The sequence below is a fragment of the Pseudorca crassidens genome, chromosome X (genome assembly GCF_039906515.1).
Source record: "Pseudorca crassidens isolate mPseCra1 chromosome X, mPseCra1.hap1, whole genome shotgun sequence".
NCBI lineage: Eukaryota > Metazoa > Chordata > Mammalia > Artiodactyla > Delphinidae > Pseudorca > Pseudorca crassidens.
Window position 1 is genome coordinate 126,120,097 of NC_090317.1, and position 24,700 is coordinate 126,144,796.

At 39.6% G+C, this 24,700-nt stretch overlaps 1 protein-coding gene across 8 annotated transcripts in view; it reads left to right on the forward strand.

Annotated features, from left to right (window-relative positions):
- Positions 1 to 24,700, forward strand: part of ARHGAP6 (Rho GTPase activating protein 6) — a 493,459-nt gene that overhangs the window by 277,617 nt on the left and 191,142 nt on the right. Inside the window, exon 1 of one of the 8 annotated variants that reach the window (XM_067724623.1) lies at positions 640 to 744. The exons of 6 other annotated variants lie outside the window; for them this stretch is intronic. In XM_067724623.1, coding sequence (XP_067580724.1) covers positions 652 to 744 — 93 coding nt within the window. In that variant the 5' untranslated portion in view covers positions 640 to 651. Of the gene's footprint in view, positions 1 to 639; positions 745 to 10,779; positions 11,071 to 24,700 lie in introns of those variants that run through there. One more of the 8 variants, XM_067724627.1, reaches the window with a different exon arrangement.

The following is a 24,700-nucleotide window of genomic DNA, read 5'->3' on the forward strand; positions in this document are numbered from 1 at the left end:
AATATGGTTTCCTGCATTCATTTTTAAATAAAACTAGCAGTAACCAAGGTGTATTTTGAAAATGGTGATTGAAACAATCACTGTTACTTTGGCCTTTTATTTTATATTGGTTGGTCTTTTATATGTCTAGAATTTTTAGCTTGTAAAAATATAGACCAAGAGGGAGAAATAACTATCTTCAAATTTAGGAAGCCTATTGGACAGGTTGTATGAATTAGAAGGGATTCAGCTGCAAGTAACAGAATGCTTCCTCTCCAACAGAATGAAACAGCAATGAAATTGCAATCTAACATGATAAGAAATCCAGAGTGGCGTGGGATCCTTGTATAGAGTATTAGAGTGGCAGGTCTTTCTCCCTGCAGGCTCCGTCCTGCTTTGTGTGTTAGCTTTACTCTTAGGCTAGTAGCAAGATTGCTGCATCAGTTCCTAACATCATATCTAGATACAACAGTGACCGCAGGAAGAAGTACAGGCCCCCTCTTCCTTGTCTCCATCTTAGCAGGAGACTTTCCTAGAAGCTTCTGCATATCTCATTGGCTGAAATTGGGTCACAGGCTGTGGCAGTGACTGCCGGTTGCTGCCCTTTCTCTCTGCCCACCTTTCACTGCCTCCCATACAGCTAATTGTGACCATGTGACTAAGTCCCGGCCAATGAGGGCTTCCTGTTGGCTGAAGTACAGATGTCCTGTCCAAAGCCCAAGCAGCCATGTGGGACCTGAGGCAGCACAGCGAAGCGACAGTCAGGTAAGCTCATGGGAGCCTCGGCCCCAGGCTGCCTAACACCTGACTTCTCTTCCCCCAGAGGGAATTATACTTGCATCTTATTTAAAGCCCCTGTTATTTTTATTTCTTGCTCTTTTTCTAATTGTTATGCAATGGAACTTAATCTGATATCCGTTTCCCTTCTTAAAACAGTCCTGGCAAATGGAATAGTATAACCGCAACTGACTAAAAATATATAATGAGGATCTGTCATTGGAACCAGGGATAGGTCATCTACCCTTTGTCAAACGGGGGAGGGTCGGGAGGGTCGCATAGCCAAACAACATCAGACCTCTGTTAGGAAGCAGGAGGGAGGGGGAAATGACTGTTGGGTCGGCAACTAACAGAGGCTGCTGCTAACCAAGTTAAGTAACTTTCCCAAGGTCATGGCTAGTTATTGGTAGAAGAAAAATTCCAACTCGGGTTGTCTAAAAGCAAGTTCAGTGGACTTATCTTTACCAGCTGAGTTGAGTTCACAATTTGTCACTGATATTATAAAGGAGATTCATACATATCTGGAATTTGTATGTCATTGATATTATAAAGGAAATTCATACAACCTCTATTACTTTATTAATTCCCTCTTACTAAGATACAGATGGTTACCAGTTACCTCTGCATTGGTGAGAATTATATACATGTATGTAATGTTACATGCACGTGGAAAAATGGCAGGCAGAGCAGACCACCTCAGAGTTCTGTACTTGGCCGAGCAGTAATGTGAGAAAAATTTGCCTTGCTAACGTTGTTTGACTGAGGTAAATATTGAAATAGCACGTATTCCAAGCACGGGAACTGGGCGGAGTGAGGTTCGGGGTGAACTACATCTTTATTGGAGTATAATTGCTTTACAATGGTGTGTTAGTTTCTGCTTTATAACAAAGTGAATCAGTTATACATATGTTCCTATATCTCCTCCCTCTTGCGTCTCCCTCCGTCCCACCCTCCCTATCCCACCCCTCTAGGTGGTCACAAAGCACGGAGCTGATCTCCCTGTGCTATGCGGCTGCTTCCCATTAGCTATCTACCTTACGTTTGGTAGTGTATATATGTCCATGCCTCTCTCTTGCTTTGTCACAGCTTACCCTTCCCCCTCCCCATATCCTCAAGTCCATTCTCTAGTAGGTCTGTGTCTTTATTCCCGTCTTACTCCTAGGTTCTTCATGACCGTTTTTTTTCTTAGATTCCATATATATGTGTTCTTCCATATGGTATTTGTTTTTCTCTTTCTGACTTACTTCACTCTGTATGACAGACTCTAGGTCCATCCACCTCACTACCAATAACTCAATTTCGTTTCTTTTTATGGCTGAGTAATATACCATTGTATATATGTGCCACATCTTCTTTATCCATTCATCCGATGATGGACACTTAGGTTGCTTCCATCTCCGGGCTATTGTAAGTAGAGCTGCAGTGAACATTTTGGTACATGACTCTTTTTGAATTATGGTTTTCTCAGGGTATATGCCCAGTAGTGGGATTGTTTTGAGTGGTGGAAGGAAGGCAACCCTAATGTGTGTTTGTGGGCTTTTTAAAGTTTGGAGCCAGTTTGAAAAATAACCCACATTGCACCATGCATGTGGCTTTCCTTGTCAACACCCTCCTGCTGCTGACCCTAGAAGTTTCACTTCCCTTAACATACTTAACAGCCATGTGGGGATAAGGCGTAGCACTTGGGTTGTAAGGGCGATAGCCTCGTTAGCAATTTGGGGAACTCAGCCGCCATCTCAAAACATCAAAGCCAGGAGGAATGACACTGCTCGAAAATCTTGCACCTCAACTTTATTTTATATGTTTTTTTCCTCTTGCTTTAAGAGGGCCTTTAAAGTGAAGTATCAGAGGCAATGTATTTGTATATTTCTCTTGGTCAACTAAAAAGGTGGAAAAAACATTTTGTGTTTGTGGATGGTATTTGTATAAGATTCAAAGGCAAATTTTATCTGTGTGACTGATTGATAAACTGCTAATGCTCTTCGATCCCATTTTACAAAATGGCTTTTACAAAATGATTTCACTGATGTTGAAGGAGGCAGGAAAAAGAGGGCAAATCTGAAGTCTGTAATATCCTTGGAGAGCATCTTCTTAGAAGACAGGGGAAGGAATATTTTTTTAAAGTGTGAAGCAATACAGTGCACAGTTGCAGTGTTGAATACTGCTTATGCTAAGGTGGGTAGGAATTTTGAATGCACTGAAATATGGTGACAGGAGGTTTGGTACTGATACACATTTTGAACAAGCCTTTTATTAATAAAGGTTAAATGAGATTTGGAGGTTATATTGACAGTACTTATGAGCAAGACCGTTTGGTTACCTTTAACCTTCCTTTAAGAGACATTTACAGAATTAATTTGTTAATTATAAAAAGTCCCTCTTACTTTCCAATTGTTTCTTCTTCTTTTATTCTGAGTGATTATGTGTTCCTGAATATTTTAAAGCAAGGTTGCATATAAAAAGTTTTTTCTCACGTCACTAATTCAGATTGGTCCATTTGTATTATTAATCAATGGAGAATTTACCCATTCTGTTATATACAGAATTTTTCTAAATTAAGATGAATTTATTTTTAGGAAGATAAATACCTAGGATTTAATTTTGACTTTCTGCAGGACTTTGCATTAAACTGTTGCTAGACATGAATGAGTGACCTTTATGATGATAAAATAGAATGAAATATCCAAAACTGATTTTTCTCTTATAAAAAGGCAATAGAGTTGCTAAATTGTAGGAGAATTTACAGAAGAATTGACATCATTCATGGCTATCTGAGGAAAACAATTAAGATATAGTTAAGAAGAGAGTTATCATGTGACCTAGGAATTCCACTCCTGGATGTCTTCCTAAGAGAAATAAAAACCTATGTCCGTACAGAAACACGTATATGAATGTTCATAGCAGCATTATTTATAATAGCCAAAAAGAGGAAAGGATCCAAATGTCCATCAACTGATGACCAGATAAGCGAATGTGATATATGCATATAATAGAATATTATTCAGCCACAAAAAGGAATGATAAATGCTACAACATGGATGAAACTTGAAAACATTACGCTAAGCATAGAATGCAGACACAAAAGCCCCGCACTGTATGATTGCATTTATATGAAATACCTAGAATAGGCAAGTCCATGGGGGAAGCAAGCAAATCCGTGGTTGCCAGGGGCTGGGGGAGATCAGAATGGGGAGTAAGTGTTATTGGGTGTGGGTTTCTTTTCGGGGTGATGAAAATATTCTAAAATTGATTGTGGTGATGGTTGCACAAGTCTACAAATATACTAAAACCCATTAGATTGCACACTTTGGTGAATTTTATGGTATGTGAATTATCTCACTTTTTTATTATTATTTATTTATTTATTTTGGGGGTACGCGGGCCTCTCACTGTCGTGGCCTCTCCCGTTGCGGAGCACAGGCTCCGGACGCGCAGGCTCAGCGGCCATGGCTCACGGGCCCAGCCGCTCCGCGGCGTGTGGGATCTTCCCGGACCGGGGCACGAACCCGTGTCCCCTGCATCGGCAGGCGGACTCCCAACCACTGCGCCACCAGGGAAGCCCTATCTCAGTTTTTTAAAAAGTCATAGTAAAGACGCAGGTTTGAGAAAAAGCAGACCTGGTTGGCATTTCTAGCTCCTCTGTCCACATAGCAGATATTTATTAAGAAAATCACTGTGTCCCTAGGTCACTGCTGGTCATGACTTGTAGGATGCCCAGTGTAATCCCTGGGCTTTAAGTGACTTCTTAGCACAGTGGAGAGATGCTGTGTGTCATTCAGGCAGTCCTGTGCAGCTAGCCAGAGAGACCCCATATCTGAAAATGCTACAACTTTGGGAGAAGAAAGGAGAAAAAATACTACAGCCATTTGAATGCAATGGATAGAATTAGAAGTCTGATAAACTAACCAAAAGACACATCAGATTTGGAAACCATAAAGACATGAGCCAAATCGTGAGAGTGTACGGTGCAGATTTCTTTAACTCTATCCCTCATCTAACTTGAAAAGAGAATTTCCCACCGACTGAATGGGAGAAAAGCCAGGAACCCTGTGAATCAGAGCCCCTTGGATTTCATCCATCCCCAGTGCTCTGGGAGTGATTACGTCCAATGATGAACTAATGTCTGTAAAGAATGATGCATTGTGGATGTATCTGTCATTTTGATTTTAATTATAAAAGGTTACTAAAAGAAAATGACTTCCCAATTCAGTGCAGTTTGGGGGTGGGTCATAAGCACACCACCATTGCAGTTAAAATCCACAGTGAAACACTCAGACGGCAGGAGGGAAACTGGTGGCATTCTCAGTTGAACTATCATCTACTGGCAGGTAATATAGCTGTGATGAAATTCCCCAGCAAAAAAAGGTGAAAACAAGTTCATTAGAGGCACAGTCTCAGTACTAAGGGCATTACCAACATAGCAACGAAGATGCACTGCGGAGAGTTGAAGATATACTCCCTCTAGCAAATATGCCCTGCAATAATGTTTTAAACTTGCAACGCTGTAGCATCATTTTCCTCATTTCTGGGTCAAGGCAACGTGAATATTTTATGTTATTTAATTATGTGATAAATTCTCAATTTGTTTTGGTATAATTTAACTATCTAGTGATTAGATGGATGTAAATCTTCTAGAAAGTTTTATTAGGTATCAAACTGTGCACATATTAAAATATATATGCTATATATCTTAGAATATTATATCAAATAATTATATTAAATCATTACAGTATTGAAGCACAGTCTAACAAAATTCATTAATGTCCCACCAGACATAGAAAAGTATAACAATGTTTTTCAAAAGACAAAAAAAATCAGCAGTGATGAAAGTATTTAAGAAAAAAACCCCATATTGACACTATGTTATTTTGCCACAAAACAGCCAAAACCATTTTTATCATTCTGACGTCAAAATACTTCCAATCAGGTTAGAGTCATGTACCCTAGTGAGAGCAGTCAAGCAAACAGCTGCTTTGCCAAACTAGAGTTTCCACTGTTAGCTAATTATTCCTCGTTCTTTAACCTGAATCCCTTGGAGAAAAAGTGGAAAGTTAACCGAGTAGCAAGTGGTTGGTGAGCACCTGCCATGTACCTAGTACCTAAAGTGTTGTGGGGAACGTGGAAAAACATAAGGGGTCATTCCATTCTTCAGAGGGCATGGATTAGCCCCTAGGGTGCTGGCAGAACTGCCTTCCACTCAGTTGTCTCCAGCAAAGGACCAGCCTTAAACAAAATTCTGAAGTTTACTCAGGCCCTTATTAATTACCATGAATCCATTTATCATGGAGACTACACCACCCTGCTACACACCTCAGCCACGCAAAGCCATCAATAAACGTCTCTCTCATTTCTAAGCCTCCCCTTATCCCTTAATGAACCCCTGCTTCTTCTTCATCTATTTCACTGAAACGATGTAGGAGAATTGAATCACAGCGGTGGGACCTCAGAGGTCCTGTATTTGGCCTCTCACCCAAAGCAGGAGTCCTTTTTCTCCATGTTGGGAATGGATGACCAAATGGTTATCTGCATGAACCTCTGAGTGTGACTGAGTCCTCTTCCCCCTAAGTCACTTATCCTTGGGTAAATGTTTTCTTTAGAAAGAGTCTCCTTGGGAGAGGCCCAGGCCTACTCCCTGGAATTCCCATTCAGTCATTTCAAATCTGCTCTGTTGAAAGATAGGCCAGATCTACTACCGAATCCACCTGGTGGCCGCTCACATATTTTATGTCAGCATTTCTCATACCCCACAGTCTCTGCCGCTCCAGACTAAACAGCCTCGATTCCTCTTGTGGACTTCAATGGTTTATTAAATGATGATATATCCAGCACCTTCCCTTCCCCATCCACACTGCCCCCTTCAGGGCTTGCTGGATGGGTCAATATCTTTCAAAGATGTGGCCTCCAGAACAGAGTCTGATACTCCAGGGGTGCTTTGACCTGGGTGGAGTCCCCTGCATTATCATGTTTATCAAGCTGGATTCAAAAGTTCTCTTCATGCTGCCCAAGTTTCCATTACCTCGTTTAGCACTTTTGTCAGACTTCATTTGAGCTTAGTGGATTGTCTCAGAGCTCTACCTCTTCCTCAAATTGCTTCTCTATCTCACATTCATTTTGTTACAATTTAAAAGCAAACCTCTCTAATTTTTTGAATCTTTTGATTTTAGTCTCATTCTAAACTTTTGATCTAATTAAATTATTATATGTAAGTTTAAACTATATTTTAAAACTCTAATTCTCTCTCCTATTGTCTGCTCTTCCTAGCTTAGTGTCACCTACAAATTTGATAAGCATGACTTATACCTTTATGTAAGTTTATGATGAAGATGTTGCGACAGGTGGGACCAAGTGCCTGCCATTGTAGCTTTGCCCTCTTTATTAATTAGTACCTGATAGTCATAGTTCTTAAGTCTATGTGAATGTATAACCATTTCTGCTACATTTTATATCTGGTAAGTTTCCAGAAAAATTTGTCCATTACTTCACTGAAATTGGTAGTTTACCTAAACCTTTTGGGGTCAGGCTCCATGGTAATGGGAGAAAAGTGTGTTGATGGTCTGTGGGGCAAACATATTGAGGCTGATACACTATTGGGGCCTCCCTCTATATAAAAGGACTATATATTACTGTGTTTACCTTTGCGTTCACTGTACCATAGAGCACATTCCTTTCTTAACTAAAATTCTGTAATTAATAGTCATCATTTCACAAGAAACGATGATGATGGTGGTGGTGGTGGAGGTCCTGATGATAGTGATGGTGGTGGTGGTGGAGGTCCTGATGATAGTGATGGTGGTGGTGGTGGAGGTCCTGATGATAGTGATGGTGGTGGTGGTGGTGATAATGATGGTGATGATGGTTATAATGATAGTGATGATGATGATGATGATGATGATGATGGTGGTGGAGGTAGTGGTGGCTCTTTCTAGATGCCAGGCTCTATCTTAAACACTTTACAGTTATTATCTTATTTAATCATCACAACAATCTTGTGGGCTAGGTGTTGTAGACTGACCCTAACCAGTATGGACATTCACCACTATTAGATTCTCTTTGGTAGATAACGGAAGCCACTAAAGAAGTGTGAGATGGTAAAGGTTACCTACCGCTCCAGCATTACCACTATCAGCTTTTATGAAAGACCAAATTCTCCCATATATATAGCCATGTATTAGCCAGTCGGCACCACAGATACAACCTGTTTTGTTACCTTGACAACAATAATAAAATGGTAGGTGCTCTGTCCTTTCGGGTATTCTGAGCATCTCTTTGCATGAGAAGTTTACCTGATGCAGCCACAAAAGACGATTGTCTCGTTAGAAATCCTAGGCCCTTCATTGGAGAGGGTGCGCCACTTTATGGGCACACCCTCCTCGATGATGAGGTCAAGGAGGGTGAGCAGAAAGTGCTGAAAGGAAGTGGAACAATTGGGGAAGAGGGGCTGGAAATGTGGGGTGAGGGGGCCACTTGCCACATATTCAGACTCATCCTACACTGGGTATGATCAACTATCAAGAAATAGGTGTGGCCCTTGGGACAGCTTAGCCCAGGTTGACACATCTGCCATCCTTTTTTTTTTTTTTTTTTTTTTTTTTTTTTTTTTTTTAGTATAGTGTAAGCATTACTGTTGCGTGAGACAGATTGCTTCTGGTCAAACGAGGACACCCCAGCAAATACATCAACACTAAAGACTTCTAAGCACTGGTCAAGATGGGTAAATTCCCTGAAAAGAAGGAGTTTAGTTCTCAGAGTGACTTGAAATTAGAACCTTTTTCCCCATTGTTTTTACTTTAAAATACTTTTGCCTGGGAGAAAGCACTGTGTGGAATTAATACCTTCTTCTGTCTCCACTGCACCGTGCAGGTTAACCTAACTTGGATGGGGAAATTCTTTCTTGACGTCTTTCCAAGTGCCTTAAGAGAACGCTTTTTTTGGGGGGGCTTACCTCTGTGTATTGATCAGACTGAATAGCCCAAGGAGCTGTGGCTACCCTGGAGGGCATATTTTTGTTGAAATCTGTGCAGTGGTGCAAAGGATCGTGCTTTTCACAACCGAAGCAGATGTGCATACTTGTAACTTACCTTCAGTTTGGAAACATGTTAGTTAGTGAGGCAGTAATTTCTATCAATAATTAGCTACCCACAGGTGGATGTGGAACTGAGTATGCTTGAACTCGTTAATACACTTTGAAGGCATTTTTCAAGTGGGTTAAGATCCACACTATATGAAAAAAAATAGTCTGTATACATACACACAGTATATATACATCAATCTGGGTAAACGGAGTATGTATACGTAGTATAAAGTATACATGTGTATTTTTTGAATGAACTTATTTATTTATTTATTTTTGGCTGCGTTAGGTCTTTGTTGCTGTGCATGGGCTTTCTCTAGTTGTGGCGCACGGGCTTAGTCGCTCCACGGCATGTGGGATCTTCCCGGACCAGGGATCGAACCTGTGTCCCCTGCATTGGCAGGCGGATTCTTAACCACTGCACCACCAGGGAAGTCCCTACATATGGATTGATATATTGATATTTTATATGCCAACTTGAAATTTTATATGCCAATTCTCAGGCATTTCTTTTAAGAAATAAACCTAAATCTGCTCTTACTTCGTTTCAGATTCTCCATGGGTGCTAGAATGTTTTATCCTTTGGATGGTTAAGTAAGAAAGCTCTAACACCAAAGCTGAAGTGTCGTTTATGGCTCTCCACTGGAGAATTAAGGGAGCTTATTCAGGTGTGCTGAAATCTCTCTTCTGGTCACCTCCCTGGAAGACAAGTCGCTATAGTGAGCTTGGTCCTTGTCTGCCCTTGCCCTTTAATTAACGACCCTGATCAAGTGACTTAAGAAGATACCAGATTTGGAAGACCCTCTGCTCTTTCATATACTACTCTGGTCTCCAGTGGTTCCTGTGCTGTCTTTATGTAAATAATAGAGGCCTTGGCTTCCTTTGCTCCGTAAACTGAGGGTATACAGGATGTACCTGCTTCAGCATAACCATTGCTTCATTTGGACTGGTTAACCGTGTGTGTTTTTAAGGCACGTAGGCTGTGAATATCCTTCGTTTCCTAGCAGATTACAATCAGCTAGTGTAATCATCCAACGTCTCATCTGTTGTCCTGTTAGCTCTGTGTGTGGGGGGGAACTCTTTGAAATTGTAATTCATCAACTTGTACCAAATTCTCTTTGCCATTGGTGAGAGCAGTATCCTTTGCACGAGTAAGTTTCACTCATTTAAGAGGACTACTGTGCAATAGTGAGTTTCTCAGTTGATTTGAGCGTGATGTTACTTAGGTCCCAGGTCTAATCTTGATTACGATTCTTTCACTTTCTGTCCCATGGCTGAGCATCTCCATATGTTGACTGTTTGTCCCCCAGTTATCTTTTGGGCTTGGGAGAGCCAGTTGAGAATATGGATGACCAAGTACAAATCAATCCCCAGAGCAAAAGAACAACATTTAGAGTACAGAGCTCAAGCCTTGATTATGGTTCATCTTTTCCCCAAGAAAAGACAAAGACATTTCTGTATAGATGAAAACATATTTGTATGGTGGAGTGTGTGTACGTGTGCATGTATGTAATGTGTCTGTATGGACGTGTATGTGTGTGTGTGTGTGTGTGTGTCAGGGAAGGGGTAGATCTGTTGTCATATGAATGATGACAGCAAAAATACCCATTCGTTACTGTGGAGCAGGTCATGTGCTGAGTGTTTGACCTGCCGCATGTTTATTTGTGCAAGGGTTTACTATAATGATCACCCAGGCATTTCCAGAAGGAGAAGATGAGGAGTGATTTGTCAATGCCTAAGGGTCTCCCAACGTGTGGTCTACAACTGTGTTTGTCAGTGAGTTGTTTGGGCCTCGGCAGGAATTTTCCCACAGAAAGGATGTTCTAACTGGCAGGCTCCCAGGACCGCCTACAAATCCATTTAACCATAACGGAGCTGACGAGCACTGTCAGGGCTGGAGTTGGTTTCCAAATGGGAAGTCAGCCTAGTATTAATAGCACAGTTCCAGCTGCACTTTGGGTCCAGCGGACTTCTGATGGACCGGCCTGGGAACCGAGGCACTCTCTGTAACATTTATAGGAAATGGATTCCTTGGTGAGCATGGTGGGAAGGGAGTACTGTGGTGGCATGAGAATCACGGCTACCCATTTCCCCCTTCTTTGATCACCACCACCGTCCGTGTCCAGCAGGAAGAGACTAAGGTGAACCCTAAGGGAATTCTTCTCCCACCTTCAAGCTGGGGAGAGCCTGCCCTGGTCCTCGTCGGCTCGCTCGGCTTGGCTGTTCCCATGTACAGGATATTTGTAAGTTGGGCGTTTCTCGGTCACCTGTATTTGCTTGTGTGATACAGATGTTTATTTTAACATAGTAGCTGTTTATCCAGGTAAAATTACATTAGAATTGAAGGTTTATTTTTGCTTTAAAAACTTTTTCTTCATTTTGACTAATTTCAGCCCTGATTATGTTCTCGTGCTTCTTTAATGGGTTAAAGGCATTATTTTTATGCAAATGGAAAGGGTGTGTATGGTTGCAGTAAAACATTCCGTTTTCTGGTTGTTATTAGGAGGAAATGAGAGAAGTGGGTGGGGCAGTGTGGCGCGCGCGCACGCGTGCGTGTGTGTGTGTGTGTGTGTGTGTGTGTGTGATTTGAATTTGACCAAAGTTATGTAATTTGAAAATGACCCAGAGGTGTGTTGTTCAAACCAATATATGCTTTAAGATATCAAAAATTGTGTTTGTACTCAAGAGAGTTCTTTTTCACTAGTGTATTTGGAACTATTTCAGGCCATTTTTTAAAGCAGAAGTTATAGACCTAAATCTTTTAAGGTTTTTCTCCCCTGGGAGCTCTTTGAATATATAAAAAGTTTTTAAGGATTTTTAAAGGCTAGATGGCAGCAAGTGAATTCTTTCCTGCTCATCCTGAGTAAATATCTCTGTGATGTAGGTACGTCATCAAAGTTATCTTATGAGGTGCCTGTGACCCAAAGGGAAAATAATTTGTTTAGTAACTTGATTTTCTTCCTTTTTTATGATTCACACGTTGTCAAATTCATCCTGTTTGGGGCATTGTAAATGTGGGAACTTGCAAATGAGTAACAAATTGACGGTGTAAATCAACTGAAACGTATATGAAACCCTGCCGGATTCTTCGGAGGTCCCTTGGTGTTTCTGAACCACGCTTCTCTTTTCTAGGATTCTGTTTCAAGACACAGTCCTAAATGCAAAAGGAAGATTTCAGCACCCAATTACATTCATCTTTATAATTTTGGGCCCCTTCAGCCCCTCCCAAACATTGGAAAGCTATCTGGAGTTGGAATTGCTGAGACAAGGAAAACTTTTCTTCCAGAGGGTTTTTTAAGGAAAAATTATACTTTAAGGTTATGAGTATAGAATTACAACACAGACAATTCATAATACTTAATAAGCCTCTCTAGATCAATCTAGATTATCTCTAAAATGTCTGTTTCACCCAGCCCCATAATTACATACTTGGGGAAGTAAAATTGAGTGCACAGAGTTTTCAGAGTGGCAGGTCTATTTGGAATCATTCTAACCCAATTGTTCATTTTGTAGGAAAGGGAACTGGAGACCAGAGGGATTTGGGGACTTGAATAAGGCTGCTGCTAGTGAGGGCAGAGCTGGGAGTGTGATGGCAAGCAACAGTGAGAGTGTCTGTCACCTGTTAAAGGCCCTCTATTTCCTGGGTTTACTTACATCTTTTCATTTCACCCTCACAACAGTTTTGCAAGGCATGGATCATATTCCAGTTTTTAAAATGACAAAACTGAAACGTGGGAGGTTCTCTAACTGCGCAAAGTCAATAGGCATTAGGAGGCAGAGCACGAATTCAAATGCACACCCCCTGATTCTGAAGGTCTGGCGTCTCCTGGCTTGAGCTGTCTTCCACTGTACCAGGTTGGCTCCCAGGCCTCAGTATAGCCTAAAATCCAAGCAGCATTCCTTTGTTATACATGTTTACAGGCATAACTCATCTTATTGTGCCTCATTCTAGCACACTTCACAGATAATGCATTTTTTACAAACTGAAGTTCTGGCAACCCTGCGTCGAGCAAGTCTATCTGCACCATTTTTCCAAAACCATTTGCTCACTTTGGGTCTCTGTGTCGCATTTCGGTAATTCTCACAATATTTCAAACGTTTTCATTATTATTATATTTGTGATGGTGGTCTGTGATCGGTGAGCTTTGATGTTACTACTATGACCTGCTGAAGGCTCAAGTGATGGTTAGCACTTTTTAGCAATATTTTAATAAAGATAGGTACATTTTTAGACATAATGCTATTGCTCACTTAATAGACTGCATTATATAGTGTCAACATAACATTTATATGTCCTGGGAAACCAAAAACTTCGTGTGACTCACTTTATTGCAATATTTGTTTCATTGCGGTGGTCCGGAACCACATCCACAATGTGTCTGAGGTATCCCTGTATAGGGGTTATGTCAAGAGCATCTTTAAGCAACCACTGGGTTACTGAATTCAATGGGTAGTAGTCTGGGGTATTGGGTCTCCTTACCTTAGTTTTTCTGACAAAAATGATTATTCCTCTCCTACTAGATTCAATAATATTCCAAAATTTGTCTTCAATTAATACCTCCTTTTCTTCTTTGGAAAATACATACTTTGAAATGTCTAAGTCCTTTATTTAGATTTAAAGAAGAGGACAGTCCTTTCTCTCATTCAGTGATTCATCTGTTTATTCATTTATTCATTCAATAACTATTTATCGAATGTCTACTATGAGCAGACACTATTCTAGGTTTTGGAGACACTGCTCTGAGCAAAGCAGATGCAGCCCTGCCCTGCTGTTACTTTATCCTACTGTCTCAGGAGATAGCCAGTAAATAGCAGAAGATAAAGTAAGTGAGATGGTGATAAATGTCCTAGAAACAAAAAATAAAGAAATAAAGAAAAAGATCAAGGAAAGGAGACACCCAAAAGATGGGTGGGAGTTATTCAAAAAGGACTTTGCCGCGAGGGTGTATTTGGGGAGTGTTTGTTATTGCATTATTGGTTCAGTAAAAAATGCTGGTAGGTGTCTATTTCTTCAGCAGTTTCCTTTCTAAAACCATGATACTCTAAGCTCCACCTGTGGTGAAATGCTTATCCTAACTCTGTCTCCATCCTTGTGATACATCTTCCCATCTGCCTCTTGTGGAAACTATTGTTATCCCTGTAGTATCCCCCCACACACACAAAAAACAGGGTTAAAATGAGTTGCCCATGAATCTTAGGGGGATATGAATAGAGAACAAGACAAGCATAGTCCCTGGGCTACTCTTCCCAAACATCTAATTTATAGGGAAGGAAACCAAATCTCAAAATGCTGAAACGACTAGCCCAGAATCACACGGCGAGGTGCTCATTATTTCATTTATCCAACAAGTTGTGGATGGAGTTTTTCTGGTGGGTCAGGCTGCTGAGATGGATCCAGGAGAATCAGCAGTACTCACGGGACACGGTCTCTGACCTAGAGGCACATACCGGGACCTCTGTCCCCAACCCAGTGTTCATTCCTGTATACCACGATGGACAATCTTCTCTCTTTTCCAGGGTCTGAGAAGAATGGTGTTCCCATTTATATTAATATTTCCCACTCTGCATTTCTAGTGTGTTATGGGTTAAATGAGACCATATCAGCTGGCCTGGGAACCACAACGACTATGTATGTCGTTTCCATGGGAAAATGCATTTAGACCTTAAACATCCAGCCATCGTTACAAACTTTCAGACTGGGGAGTGTCTGAGTTGGAAAATATGAGCAGAGGTTGTTTAGGGTCCATCGAGGCCACCTCTGGCTGCCCAGCCTCTCAGATATTGACCATCTCCTGGGATAAACAACATCCTCTTCCGTCCTAAAGACAGCATCAAATGAGATACAATGAGTAGTAATAGCTTCCTCAAAATTGTATGGAAAAGACTTTCTTCTCTTCACTATGAAGGCAAACTGATGGTCGTAAATACTCACCTTTAGGGAAAAGCTCTTCAAATGGGAATCTGTGGTTGTGCATACCAGCCATTCTGTAGTTTGTCATGGCTCTCTAAGGCTATGGGGATCTACAAGGGGATTGTAGCTCATTTGATCTGTGTTTATTCCATCATCTACGTATGGGACTCACATTTCCATACATGGCAGTAGCTAGCATAGTACCACAAATGTGTGTTGAATGGAAAGAAATGTTCTCTTGGCCATTGCCTAGGCTAGCAAGTGCAGTTTTCCCATCTTTCTTCCATAACGTGAATGCCATGGGTGTTTCAGTTCCTGTTTTACATCCCTGTCATCACCTGCTTGATTAGAATGATACTGCTGTAGATAATAATGACTTTGAATTTATATAAGCTTCCTAAGGAAACATGAACTTATATTGAACTGCAGTGGACGCTTCACTAAGGATCAAAGGAATTATGATTATGGTTGCCTTGACAACCATCGTTCTACACTCTGTTTTATTACTTACCGTTTTCCTATTTTGAGGTCATTTTGAGGATATCATTAAGGTTTCATATTCAGTTTATGAGGCTTCTGGGAATGATACAATTTTATGTAACTACAAAAGTAGCCCCTTTTCTTAAAATTTCCCCGAACATTGGAAAGTCCAGGCATGTGAAATAAACTGAAAATAGGCTATTACTTATGTTGACACATAAATGTCATCTTTACTCTCCATTAAGGTAATTATTTTTAAAGGAATGAAAGAAATTGTTACTTTATATTTCTCTTTAGCATACAAATATGACTTTTTTGTTTCTTTCAAAAGGGAAAATTCTTGGTCAGTAAACTTCCATAAGTGTTTTTACCAATAATGCAGTTATTAAACTGAAAATAGCTATATGAGAAAAATAAGTTACTCTGGGAAAGGGCCAGTTTGAGAGACGGTCAAACAGTGATATTTTAACAACACGTTAATAATTAATAATCAACACATCCTCTGTTAAGATTTTTGGTAGACCACATCAGTTTTTTAAAAGAGAAAACTTGGTAATTAATACTTTAATCTTTATAATTGGTTTATTGGTATTAAAAGAAAAATATAGTATAAATATACATTATCACACGACTACAATATAAACAATCATTGTAAAACATTTTATTTTGTCCAATAACTTATTTTTTAACCATTAAAAGTAATCTTTTATTTTTTTAATTTAATTTTATTAATTTTTTTATACAGCAGGTTCTTATTAGTTATCCATTTTATACATATTAGTGTATATATGTCAATCCCAATCGCCCAATGCATCACAGCACCACCACCCCCCTCCGCCTGTTTCCCCCATTGGTGTCCATACGTTTGTTCTCTACATCTGTGTCTCAATTTCTGCCCTGCAAACTGGTTCATCTGTACCATTTTTCTAGGTTCCACAATACGCGTTAATATACGATATTGGTTTTTCTCTTTCTGACTTACTTCACTCTGTATGACAGTCTCTAGATTCATCCACATCTCTACAAATGACCCAATTTCGTTCCCTTTTATGGCTGAGTAATATTCCATTGTATATATGTACCACATCTTTATCCGTTCGTCGGTTGATGGGCATTTAGTTTGCTTCCAGGACCTGACTCTTGTAAAGAGTGCTGCAGTGAACATTGGGGTGCATGTGTCTTTTTGAACTATGGTTTTCTCTGGGTATATGCCCAGTAGTGGGATTGCTGGGTCATATGGTAGTTCTACTTTTAGTTGTTTAAGGAACCTCCATACTGTTCTCCATAGTGGCTGTATCAATTTACATTCCCATCAACAGCGCAAGAGGGTTCCCTTTTCTCCACACCCTCTCCAGCATTTGTTGTCTGTAGACTTTCTGATGATGTCCATTATAACTGGTGTGAGGTGATACCTCATTGTAGTTTTGATTTGCATTTCTCTAATAATTAGTGATGTTAGGCATCTTTTCATGTGCCTCTTGGCCATCTGTATGTCTTCTTTGGAGAAATGCCTATTTAGGTCTTCTGCCCATTTTTGGATTGGGTTGTTTGTTTTTTTAATATTGAGCTGCATGAGCTGTTTATATATTTTGGAGATTAATCCTTTGTCTGTTGATTCGTTTGCAAATATTTTCTCCCATTCTGAGAGTTGTCTTTTCATCTTGTTTGTAGTTTCCTTTGCTTTGCAAAAGCGTTTAAGTTTCAGTAGGTCCCATTTGTTTATTTCTCTTTTTATTTCCATTACTCTAGGAGGTGGATCAAAAAAATACCTTGCTGTGATTTATGTCAAAGAGTGTTCTTCCTATGTTTTCCTCAAAGAGTTTTATAGTGTCCAGTCTTATATTTAGGCCTCTAATCCATTTTGAGTTTATTTTTGTGTATGGTGTTAGGTAGCGTTCTAATTTCATTCTTTTACATGTCGCTGTCCAGTTTTCCCAGCACCACTTATTGAAGAGACTGTCTTTTCTCCATTGTATATCCTTGCCTCCTTTGTCATAGATTAGTTGACCATAGGTGCGTGGGTTTCTCTCTGGGCTTTCTGTCCTGTTCCATTGATCTATATCTCTGTTTTTGTGCCAGTACCGTATTGTCTTGATTACTGTAGCTTTGTAGTATAGTCTGAACTCAGGGAGTCTGATTCCTCCAGCTCTGTTTTCTTCCCTCAAGACTGCTTTGACTATTCGGGGTCTTTTGTGTCTCCATACATATTTTAAGATTTTTTGTTCTGGTTCTGTAAAAAATGCCATTGGAAATTTGATAGGGATTGCATTGAATCTGTAGATTGCTTTGGGTCCTACAGTCATTTTCACAATATTGATTCTTCCAACCCAAGAACATGGTATATCTCTCCATCTGTTGGTATCATCTTTAATTTCTTTCAGCAGTGTCTTATAGTTTTCTGCATACAGGTCTTTTGTCTCCCTGGGTAGGTTTATTCCTAGGTATTTTATTCTTTTTGCTGCAAGTGGTAAATGGGAGTGTTTCCTTAATTTCTCTTTCAGATTTTTCATCATTAGTATATAGGAATGCAGGAGATTTCTGTGCATTAATTTTGTGTCCTGCAACTTTACCAAATTCATTGATTAGCTCTAGTAGCTTTCTGGTGGCATCTTTAGGATTCTGTATATATAGTATCATGTCATCTGCATACAGTGACAGTTTTACTTCTTCTTTTCCGATGTGGATTCCTTTTATTTCTTTTTCTTCTCTGATTGCCGTGGCTAGGACTTCCAAAACTATGTTGAATAATAGTGGTGAGAGTGGACATCCTTGTCTTGTTCCTGATCTTAGAGGAAATGCTTTCACTTTTTCACTGTTGAGAATGATGTTTGCTGTGGGTTTTTTGTATATGGCCTTTATTATGTTGAGGCAGGTTCCCTCTATGCCCACTTTCTGGAGAGTTTTTATCATAAATCGGTGTTGAATTTTGTCAAAAGCTTTATCTGCATCTATTGAGATGATCATATGGTTTTTATTCTTCAATTTGTTAATATGATGTATCACATTGATTGATTTGCGTATACTGAAGAATCCTTGCATCCCTGGGATAAATCGCACTTGATCATGGTGTATGTTCCTTTTAATGTGTTGTTGGATTCTGTTTGCTAGTATTTTGTTGAGGATTTTTGCGTCTATATTCATCAGTGATATGGGTCTGTAATTTTCTTTTTTTGTAGTATCTTTGTCTGGTTTTGGTATCAGGGTGATGGTGGCCTCATAGAATGAGTTTGGGAGTGTTCCTTCCTCTGCAATTTTTTGGAAGAGTTTGAGAAGGATGGGTGTTAGCTCTTCTCTAAATGTTTGATAGAATTCACCTGTGAAGCCAATTGGTCCTGGACTTTTGTTTGTTGGAAGATTTTTAATCACAGTTTCAATTTCATTACTTGTGATTGGTCTGTTCATATTTTCTATTTCTTCCTGGTTCAGTCTTGGAAGCTTATACCTTTCTAAGAATGTGTCCATTTCTTCCAGGTTGTCCATTTTATTGTCATAGAGTTGCTTGTAGTAGTCTCTTACGATGCTTTGTATTTCTGCGGTGTCTGTTGTAACTTCTCCTTTTCCATTTCTAATTTTATTGATTTGAGTCCTCTCCCTCTTTTTCTTGATGAATCTGGCTAATGGTTTATCAATATTGTTTATCTTCTCAAAGAACCAGCTTTTAGTTTTATTGATCTTTGCTATTGTTTTCTTTGTTTCTATTTCATTTATTTCTGCTCTGATCTTTATGATTTCTTTCCTCCTACTAACTTTGAGTTTTGTTTGTTTTTCTTTCTCTAGTTTCTTTAGGTGTAAGGTTAGATTGTGTATTTGAGATTTTTCTTGTTTCATGACGTAGGACTGTATTGCTATAAACTTCCCTGTTAGAACTGCTTTTGCTGCATCCCATAGGTTTTGGATCGTCACGTTTTCATTGTCATTTGTCTCTAGGTATTTTCTGATTTCCTCTTTGAGTTCTTCAGTGATCTCTTGGTTATTTAGTAATGTATTGTTTAGCCTCCATGTGTTTGTGTTATTTTACATTTTTTTCCCTGTAATGGATTTCTAATCTCATAGCATTGTGGTCAGGAAAGATGCTTGATATGATTTCAATTTTCTTAAATTCACTGAGGCTTGATTTGTGACCCAAGATGTGATCTATCCTGGAGAATGTGTTCTGTGCGCACTTGAGAAGAAAGTGTAATCTGCTGTTTTTGGTTGGAGTGTCCTATAAATATCAATTAAATCTATCTGGTCTATTGTGTCATTTAAAGCTTGTGTTTCTTTAGTAATTTTCTGTTTGGATGATCTGTCCATTGGTGTAAGTGGGGTGTTAAATGGTTGTGTTACTGTCGATTTCCCCTTTTACGGCTGTTAGCATTTGCCTTATGTATTGAGGTGCTCCTATGTTGGGTGCATATATATTTATAATTGTTATATCTTCTTCTTGGATTGATCCGTTGATCATTATGTAGTGTCCTTCTTTGTCTCTTGTAATAGTCTTTATTTTAAAGTCTATTTTGTCTGATATGAGAATTGCTACTCCAGCTTTCTTTTGGTTTCCATTTGCATGGAATATCTTTTTCCATCCCCTCACTTTCAGTCTGTATGTGTCCCTAGGTCTGAAGTAGGTCTCTTGTAGACAGCATATATATGGGTCTTGTTTTTGTGTCTATTCAGGAAGCCTGTGTCTTTTGGTTGGAGCATTCAATCCATTCACGTTTAAGCTAATTATTGATATGTATGTTCCTGTTACCATTTTCTTAATTGTTTGGTGTTCGTTTTGGTAGGTCCTTTTCTTCTCTTGTGTTTCCCACTTAGAGAACTTCCTTTAGCATTTGTTGTAAAGCTGGTTTGGTGGTGCTGAATTCTCTTAGCTTTTGCTTGTCTGTAAAGCTTTTGATTTCTCCATCAAATCTGAAAGAAATCCTTGCTGGGTAGAGTAATCTTGGTTGTAGGTTCTTCCATTTCATCACTTTAAATATGTCATGCCACTCCCTTCTGGCTTGCAGAGTTTCTGCTGAGAAATCAGCTGGTTAACCTTATGGGAGTTGCCTTGTATGTTATTTGTCATTTTTCCCTTGCTGCTTTCAATAATTTTTCTTTGTCTTAATTTTTGCCAATTTGATTACTGTGTGTCTCTGCGTGTTTCTCCTTGGGTTTATCCTGTATGGGACTCTCTGCGCTTCCTGGACTTGGGTGGCTATTTCCTTTCCCATGTTAGGGAATTTTTCAACTATAATCTCTTTGAATATTTTCTCAGGTCCTTCCTCTCTCTCTTCTCCTTCTGGGACCCCTATCATGTGAATGTTGTTGTGTTTAATGTTGTCCCAGAGGTCTCTTAGGCTGTCTGCATTTCTTTTCATTCTTTTTTCTTTATTCTGTTCCACAGCAGTGAATTCCACCATTCTGTCTTCCAGGTCACTTCTCTGTTCTTCTGCCTCAGTTATTCTGCTATTGATTCCTTCTAGTGTAGTTTTCATTTCAGTTATTGTATTGTTCATCTGTGTTTGTTTGTTCTTTAATTCTTCTAGGTCTTTGTTAAACATTTCTTGCATCTTCTCGATCTTTGCCTCCATTCTTTATCCGAGGTCCTGGATTTTCTTCACTATCATTATTCTGAATTCTTTTTCTGGAAGGTTGCCTATCTCCACTTCATTTAGTTGTTTTTCTGGGGTTTTATCTTGTTCCTTCATCTGGTACATAGCCCTCTGCCTTTTCATCTTGTCTATATTTCTGTGAATGTGGTTTTTTTCCACAGGCTGCAGGATTGTAGTTCTTCTTGCTTCTGCTGTCTGCCCTCTCCAATTACTTATTTTTATCTATAGGAAAATGTTATATGTTTACACTCTAAGACAGGAGGTATGAAAGTTTTTTGCAAAGGGTCAGATGGTAAATATGTTAGGCTTTGAGGCTACACAGGTTTTGTTGCAACTACTCAACTCTGAAATTATAACTGAAAGCATCCAGAGACTATATGTAAAGGAACAGACCAGGCTGTATCAAGTTAATACCATATTTATAGAAACAGATAGCAAACTGGATTTGGACCCGGGCTGCAGTTTGCCAAGTCCTACTCCAGGAGAAAAATTGTTTTACTTACTTATCTGATGAAGCCGACACGTGTGTACAGTAGGACTTCAAATGAATTGGTTTTTTTTTTTTTTTTTTTTTTGCTGTACGCGGGCCTCTCACTGCTGTGGCCTCTCCCGTCGCAGAGCACAGGCTCCGGACGCGCAGGCCCAGCGGCCATGGCTCACGGGCCCAGCCGCTCCGCGGCATGTGGGATCTTCCCGGACCAGGGCATGAACCCGCGCCCCCCGTATCGGCAGGCGGACTCTCAACCACTGCGCCACCAGGGAAGCCCGAATTGGGTTTTTTTTGTTTTTGTTTTGTTTTGGCCACGCCACACGGCTTGTGGGATCTTAGTTCCCTGACCAGGGATGGTACCCATGCCCCCTGCAGTGGAAGTGCGGAGTCCTAAGCACTGGACAGCCAGGGAGGTCCCAGGAATTGGTTCTTTTAAAAGATGCGCCTAAAAGGCTGTCCTTTCACTGTCTTATGTAAGATGTCACAGTTGCTGCCATATTGGTTTCTAGAAATAGTAGAAAGGAGTAGAGGAGAGTAGTAGCAGATATTTCATAATAGGTTGCTTAGCTTAAAGCCTGGTAGAACATTTGACAGAAGTAAACTAATAAGATTTCCTTACATGTTGGGCAAGTTCACAACTGATCTTGAATGTCAAAGGCCTGACGTGTCCTACCTACATATGCCAGCAATGTAAACTGAGCCAGGTACTGTGAGATGGAGCCCCTTTGCCTATAGCTGGTTTCACCATCCTTGTGGCGTCTTCTTGGTCCCCTTACAGCAACTAAAACATTTTTTCTCCTTTATTTTCCTTCAGAGTATTCTCTAGTGCTTTGTTCAAACTGATTTTAGCATCCTCTTTTAGTTTTAATCAAATATTTCAAACATTAAGAAAAGAACAGAAAAAATTAAACAAAAGTCTGTCACTCAGATTTAATAACTGTTAACATTTGGTATTGTTTGTTTTAGATATTTTAATCTTTCTTTTTAAAAGAAATAATACATATGGACACAGTTGACTCCTATACCAGACTTTTAATGTGTATGATTTTTCTACATTCTCACAATTTTTAAAGAGGCAATTTATTTTCAGACGGATCTGCATTTTTCCTACTTTTAAAATCAGTTCTTGAGAGCCAAGAGGATGGAAAGATTAGTGATTTGATCTTAGATGTATGCGTTGTCATTGGTACACAGTGTGACCAATTTGATCTGATTTGATACAGTTTTCTGTCCATCCAGGACTAAAGAACGCTACGAGTTTACTTCCAAGAGAGACTTTGCGAATTCCCCATATCTCTTCCCTACTGTAAATGAGATGTGTGTCTAAGAGACAGTGAATATAAATCATCCTAATTCATGATCAAGGGCTGAATACAGCTTTTCATTTCCATAGCAACTTTTTCAAATGCATTATTTTTCTCTGCTGCCCTTAACACAGTTCATGCTTTGTGGAACAAGTGCTTTCACAAGCGTTCTCTCATTCAGTCTTTGGATCGTCCTATGTGGTGGTTAGAACAAATAGTATTGCAGTCATCTCCTAGGTAAGGAAATTAAGGCACAGTGATGTCAGTGCCGTGCTTCTAGGTCTCGACTGCACCTTAACACCACTGGGTGAGCTTTGAAAAAGTACCTGTGGATCCCTGAGCCTACCCACAGAGATCTGATACAAGCAGGCTGGGATGGACCAAAGGCATTAGTATTTTTATTGATTCTTCTGTGCAGCCAAGGTTGAGAATTTCTGCTGGACTAGTGGAACTGGTCCAAGTTATTTAACCCTGTGGTTCTCAAATGGGAGCTATTTATTCCCTCCCCCACCTTGGGGGGACATTTGACAATGAGACAATGTCGATTGACACAATTTGGTTGAAGATGCTACTGGCTTCTAGTGAGTAGAGAGACCAGGGGTGCTGCCAGAACATCCTACAGCCCCGCCTCCCAACATAAAACTATCCGGCCCCAAATGCCACTATGTCAGTAGTGCTGAGGTTGATAAAACCCTACTTAACCTGTAAGTGTTAGGCTGAAGTTCCTCTGACTCTAAGCCATTGTTCTTTCTTCAGTCCCAAGCTGCTAGGTTATTCAAATTAGTCGTCCTCTTATTTTTGCTCTAATAATGCATTTTTAAAGTAGATTGCTTTTTGAAGCTAAAATGTTTACAGTGACTTTTAATTTTTTCATCAGGTAGGTGGTCTTGTGTCATAACCACAGTAGGATAGGCAGGAATCCTACTTTTCTCAGAATACCAAAAGTAACACAAAACGAGCAAATAGACAAAAAAAGACACAACATCAAAAAGAAGAAAAGGGCTATTTCTCAACTTAAGTATATATATGATCCCCCTGAAAAATATGAATTATATAAAGCAGTGGTCCTCAAAATTGAGTATGCGTTGAAATCCAATGGAGGGCTTGTTAAAACACAGCCTGCTGGGCCCCACCCCCAGAGGGTCTGATTTCGTAAGCCTGGTGTGCGGTTCAAGCACTTGCATTTCTAAATTTCTAACAAGTTTCCAGCTGAGGCAGAAGCTTCTGGCCCTGGGAACACACTGAGAATTAATGGATGTAAAGTGTGTTTCTATAATAGCTTTTCAAATGCATATTAACCTCAGGACTATCTATTAAAGCAACAAGTTAATATTCCTAAAAATGCAAACACTATTTATCATAGTATACACATAACTTAAAAGTATAATCCATCAGTAAGTACAAGGACCTTCCAGTTCTATGATTACAATCAGCACAGACCTGTGGAATTAAACCTTTTGCGCCCACTTCTAAGAGAACCAGGAGCTAGCTACAGTAAGCTTGGTTCAAGAACAAGTCTAATGTTATGAATGTACAGATCTCCACCTGATCAGAAATGAAAGGATGAAAATTCCCTGAGACATTTTAAAAAGCATCTGGGCAAAGAGAAAGTTGATATTTTCTAAGGTACGTGATGCACATTCTTCAAATCATAAGTAGATGCTTAAATCAAAAATGACGAACAAAAGGTACTAGTTTTGGACACATTAACATATGATTGCAGAAGGGTGGATGGATCTCTAAAATTTCAGTGAAATGTATTGCCTATCCATAAAATAACACGTATTAATTCCTTAGCGAGCTGGAATATTGGCATAGGTGGCTAAATAATCTTAGAGTTAAATATGGAATCTGAAACCTATTTCAAGTGTTTCAGGAACAAGTCAATTATTCTTCCGGTTCATCAGCCAATGATACTTTTATTTATTTATTTATTTACTAATATCTTTATTAGAGTATAATTGCTTTACAATGGTGTGTCAGTTTCTGCTTTATAACAAAGTGAATCAGCTATACATATACATATGTCCCCATATCTCTTCCCTCTTGCGTCTCCCTCCCTCCCACCCTCCGTATCCCACCCCTCTAGGTGGTCACAAAGCACAGAGCTGA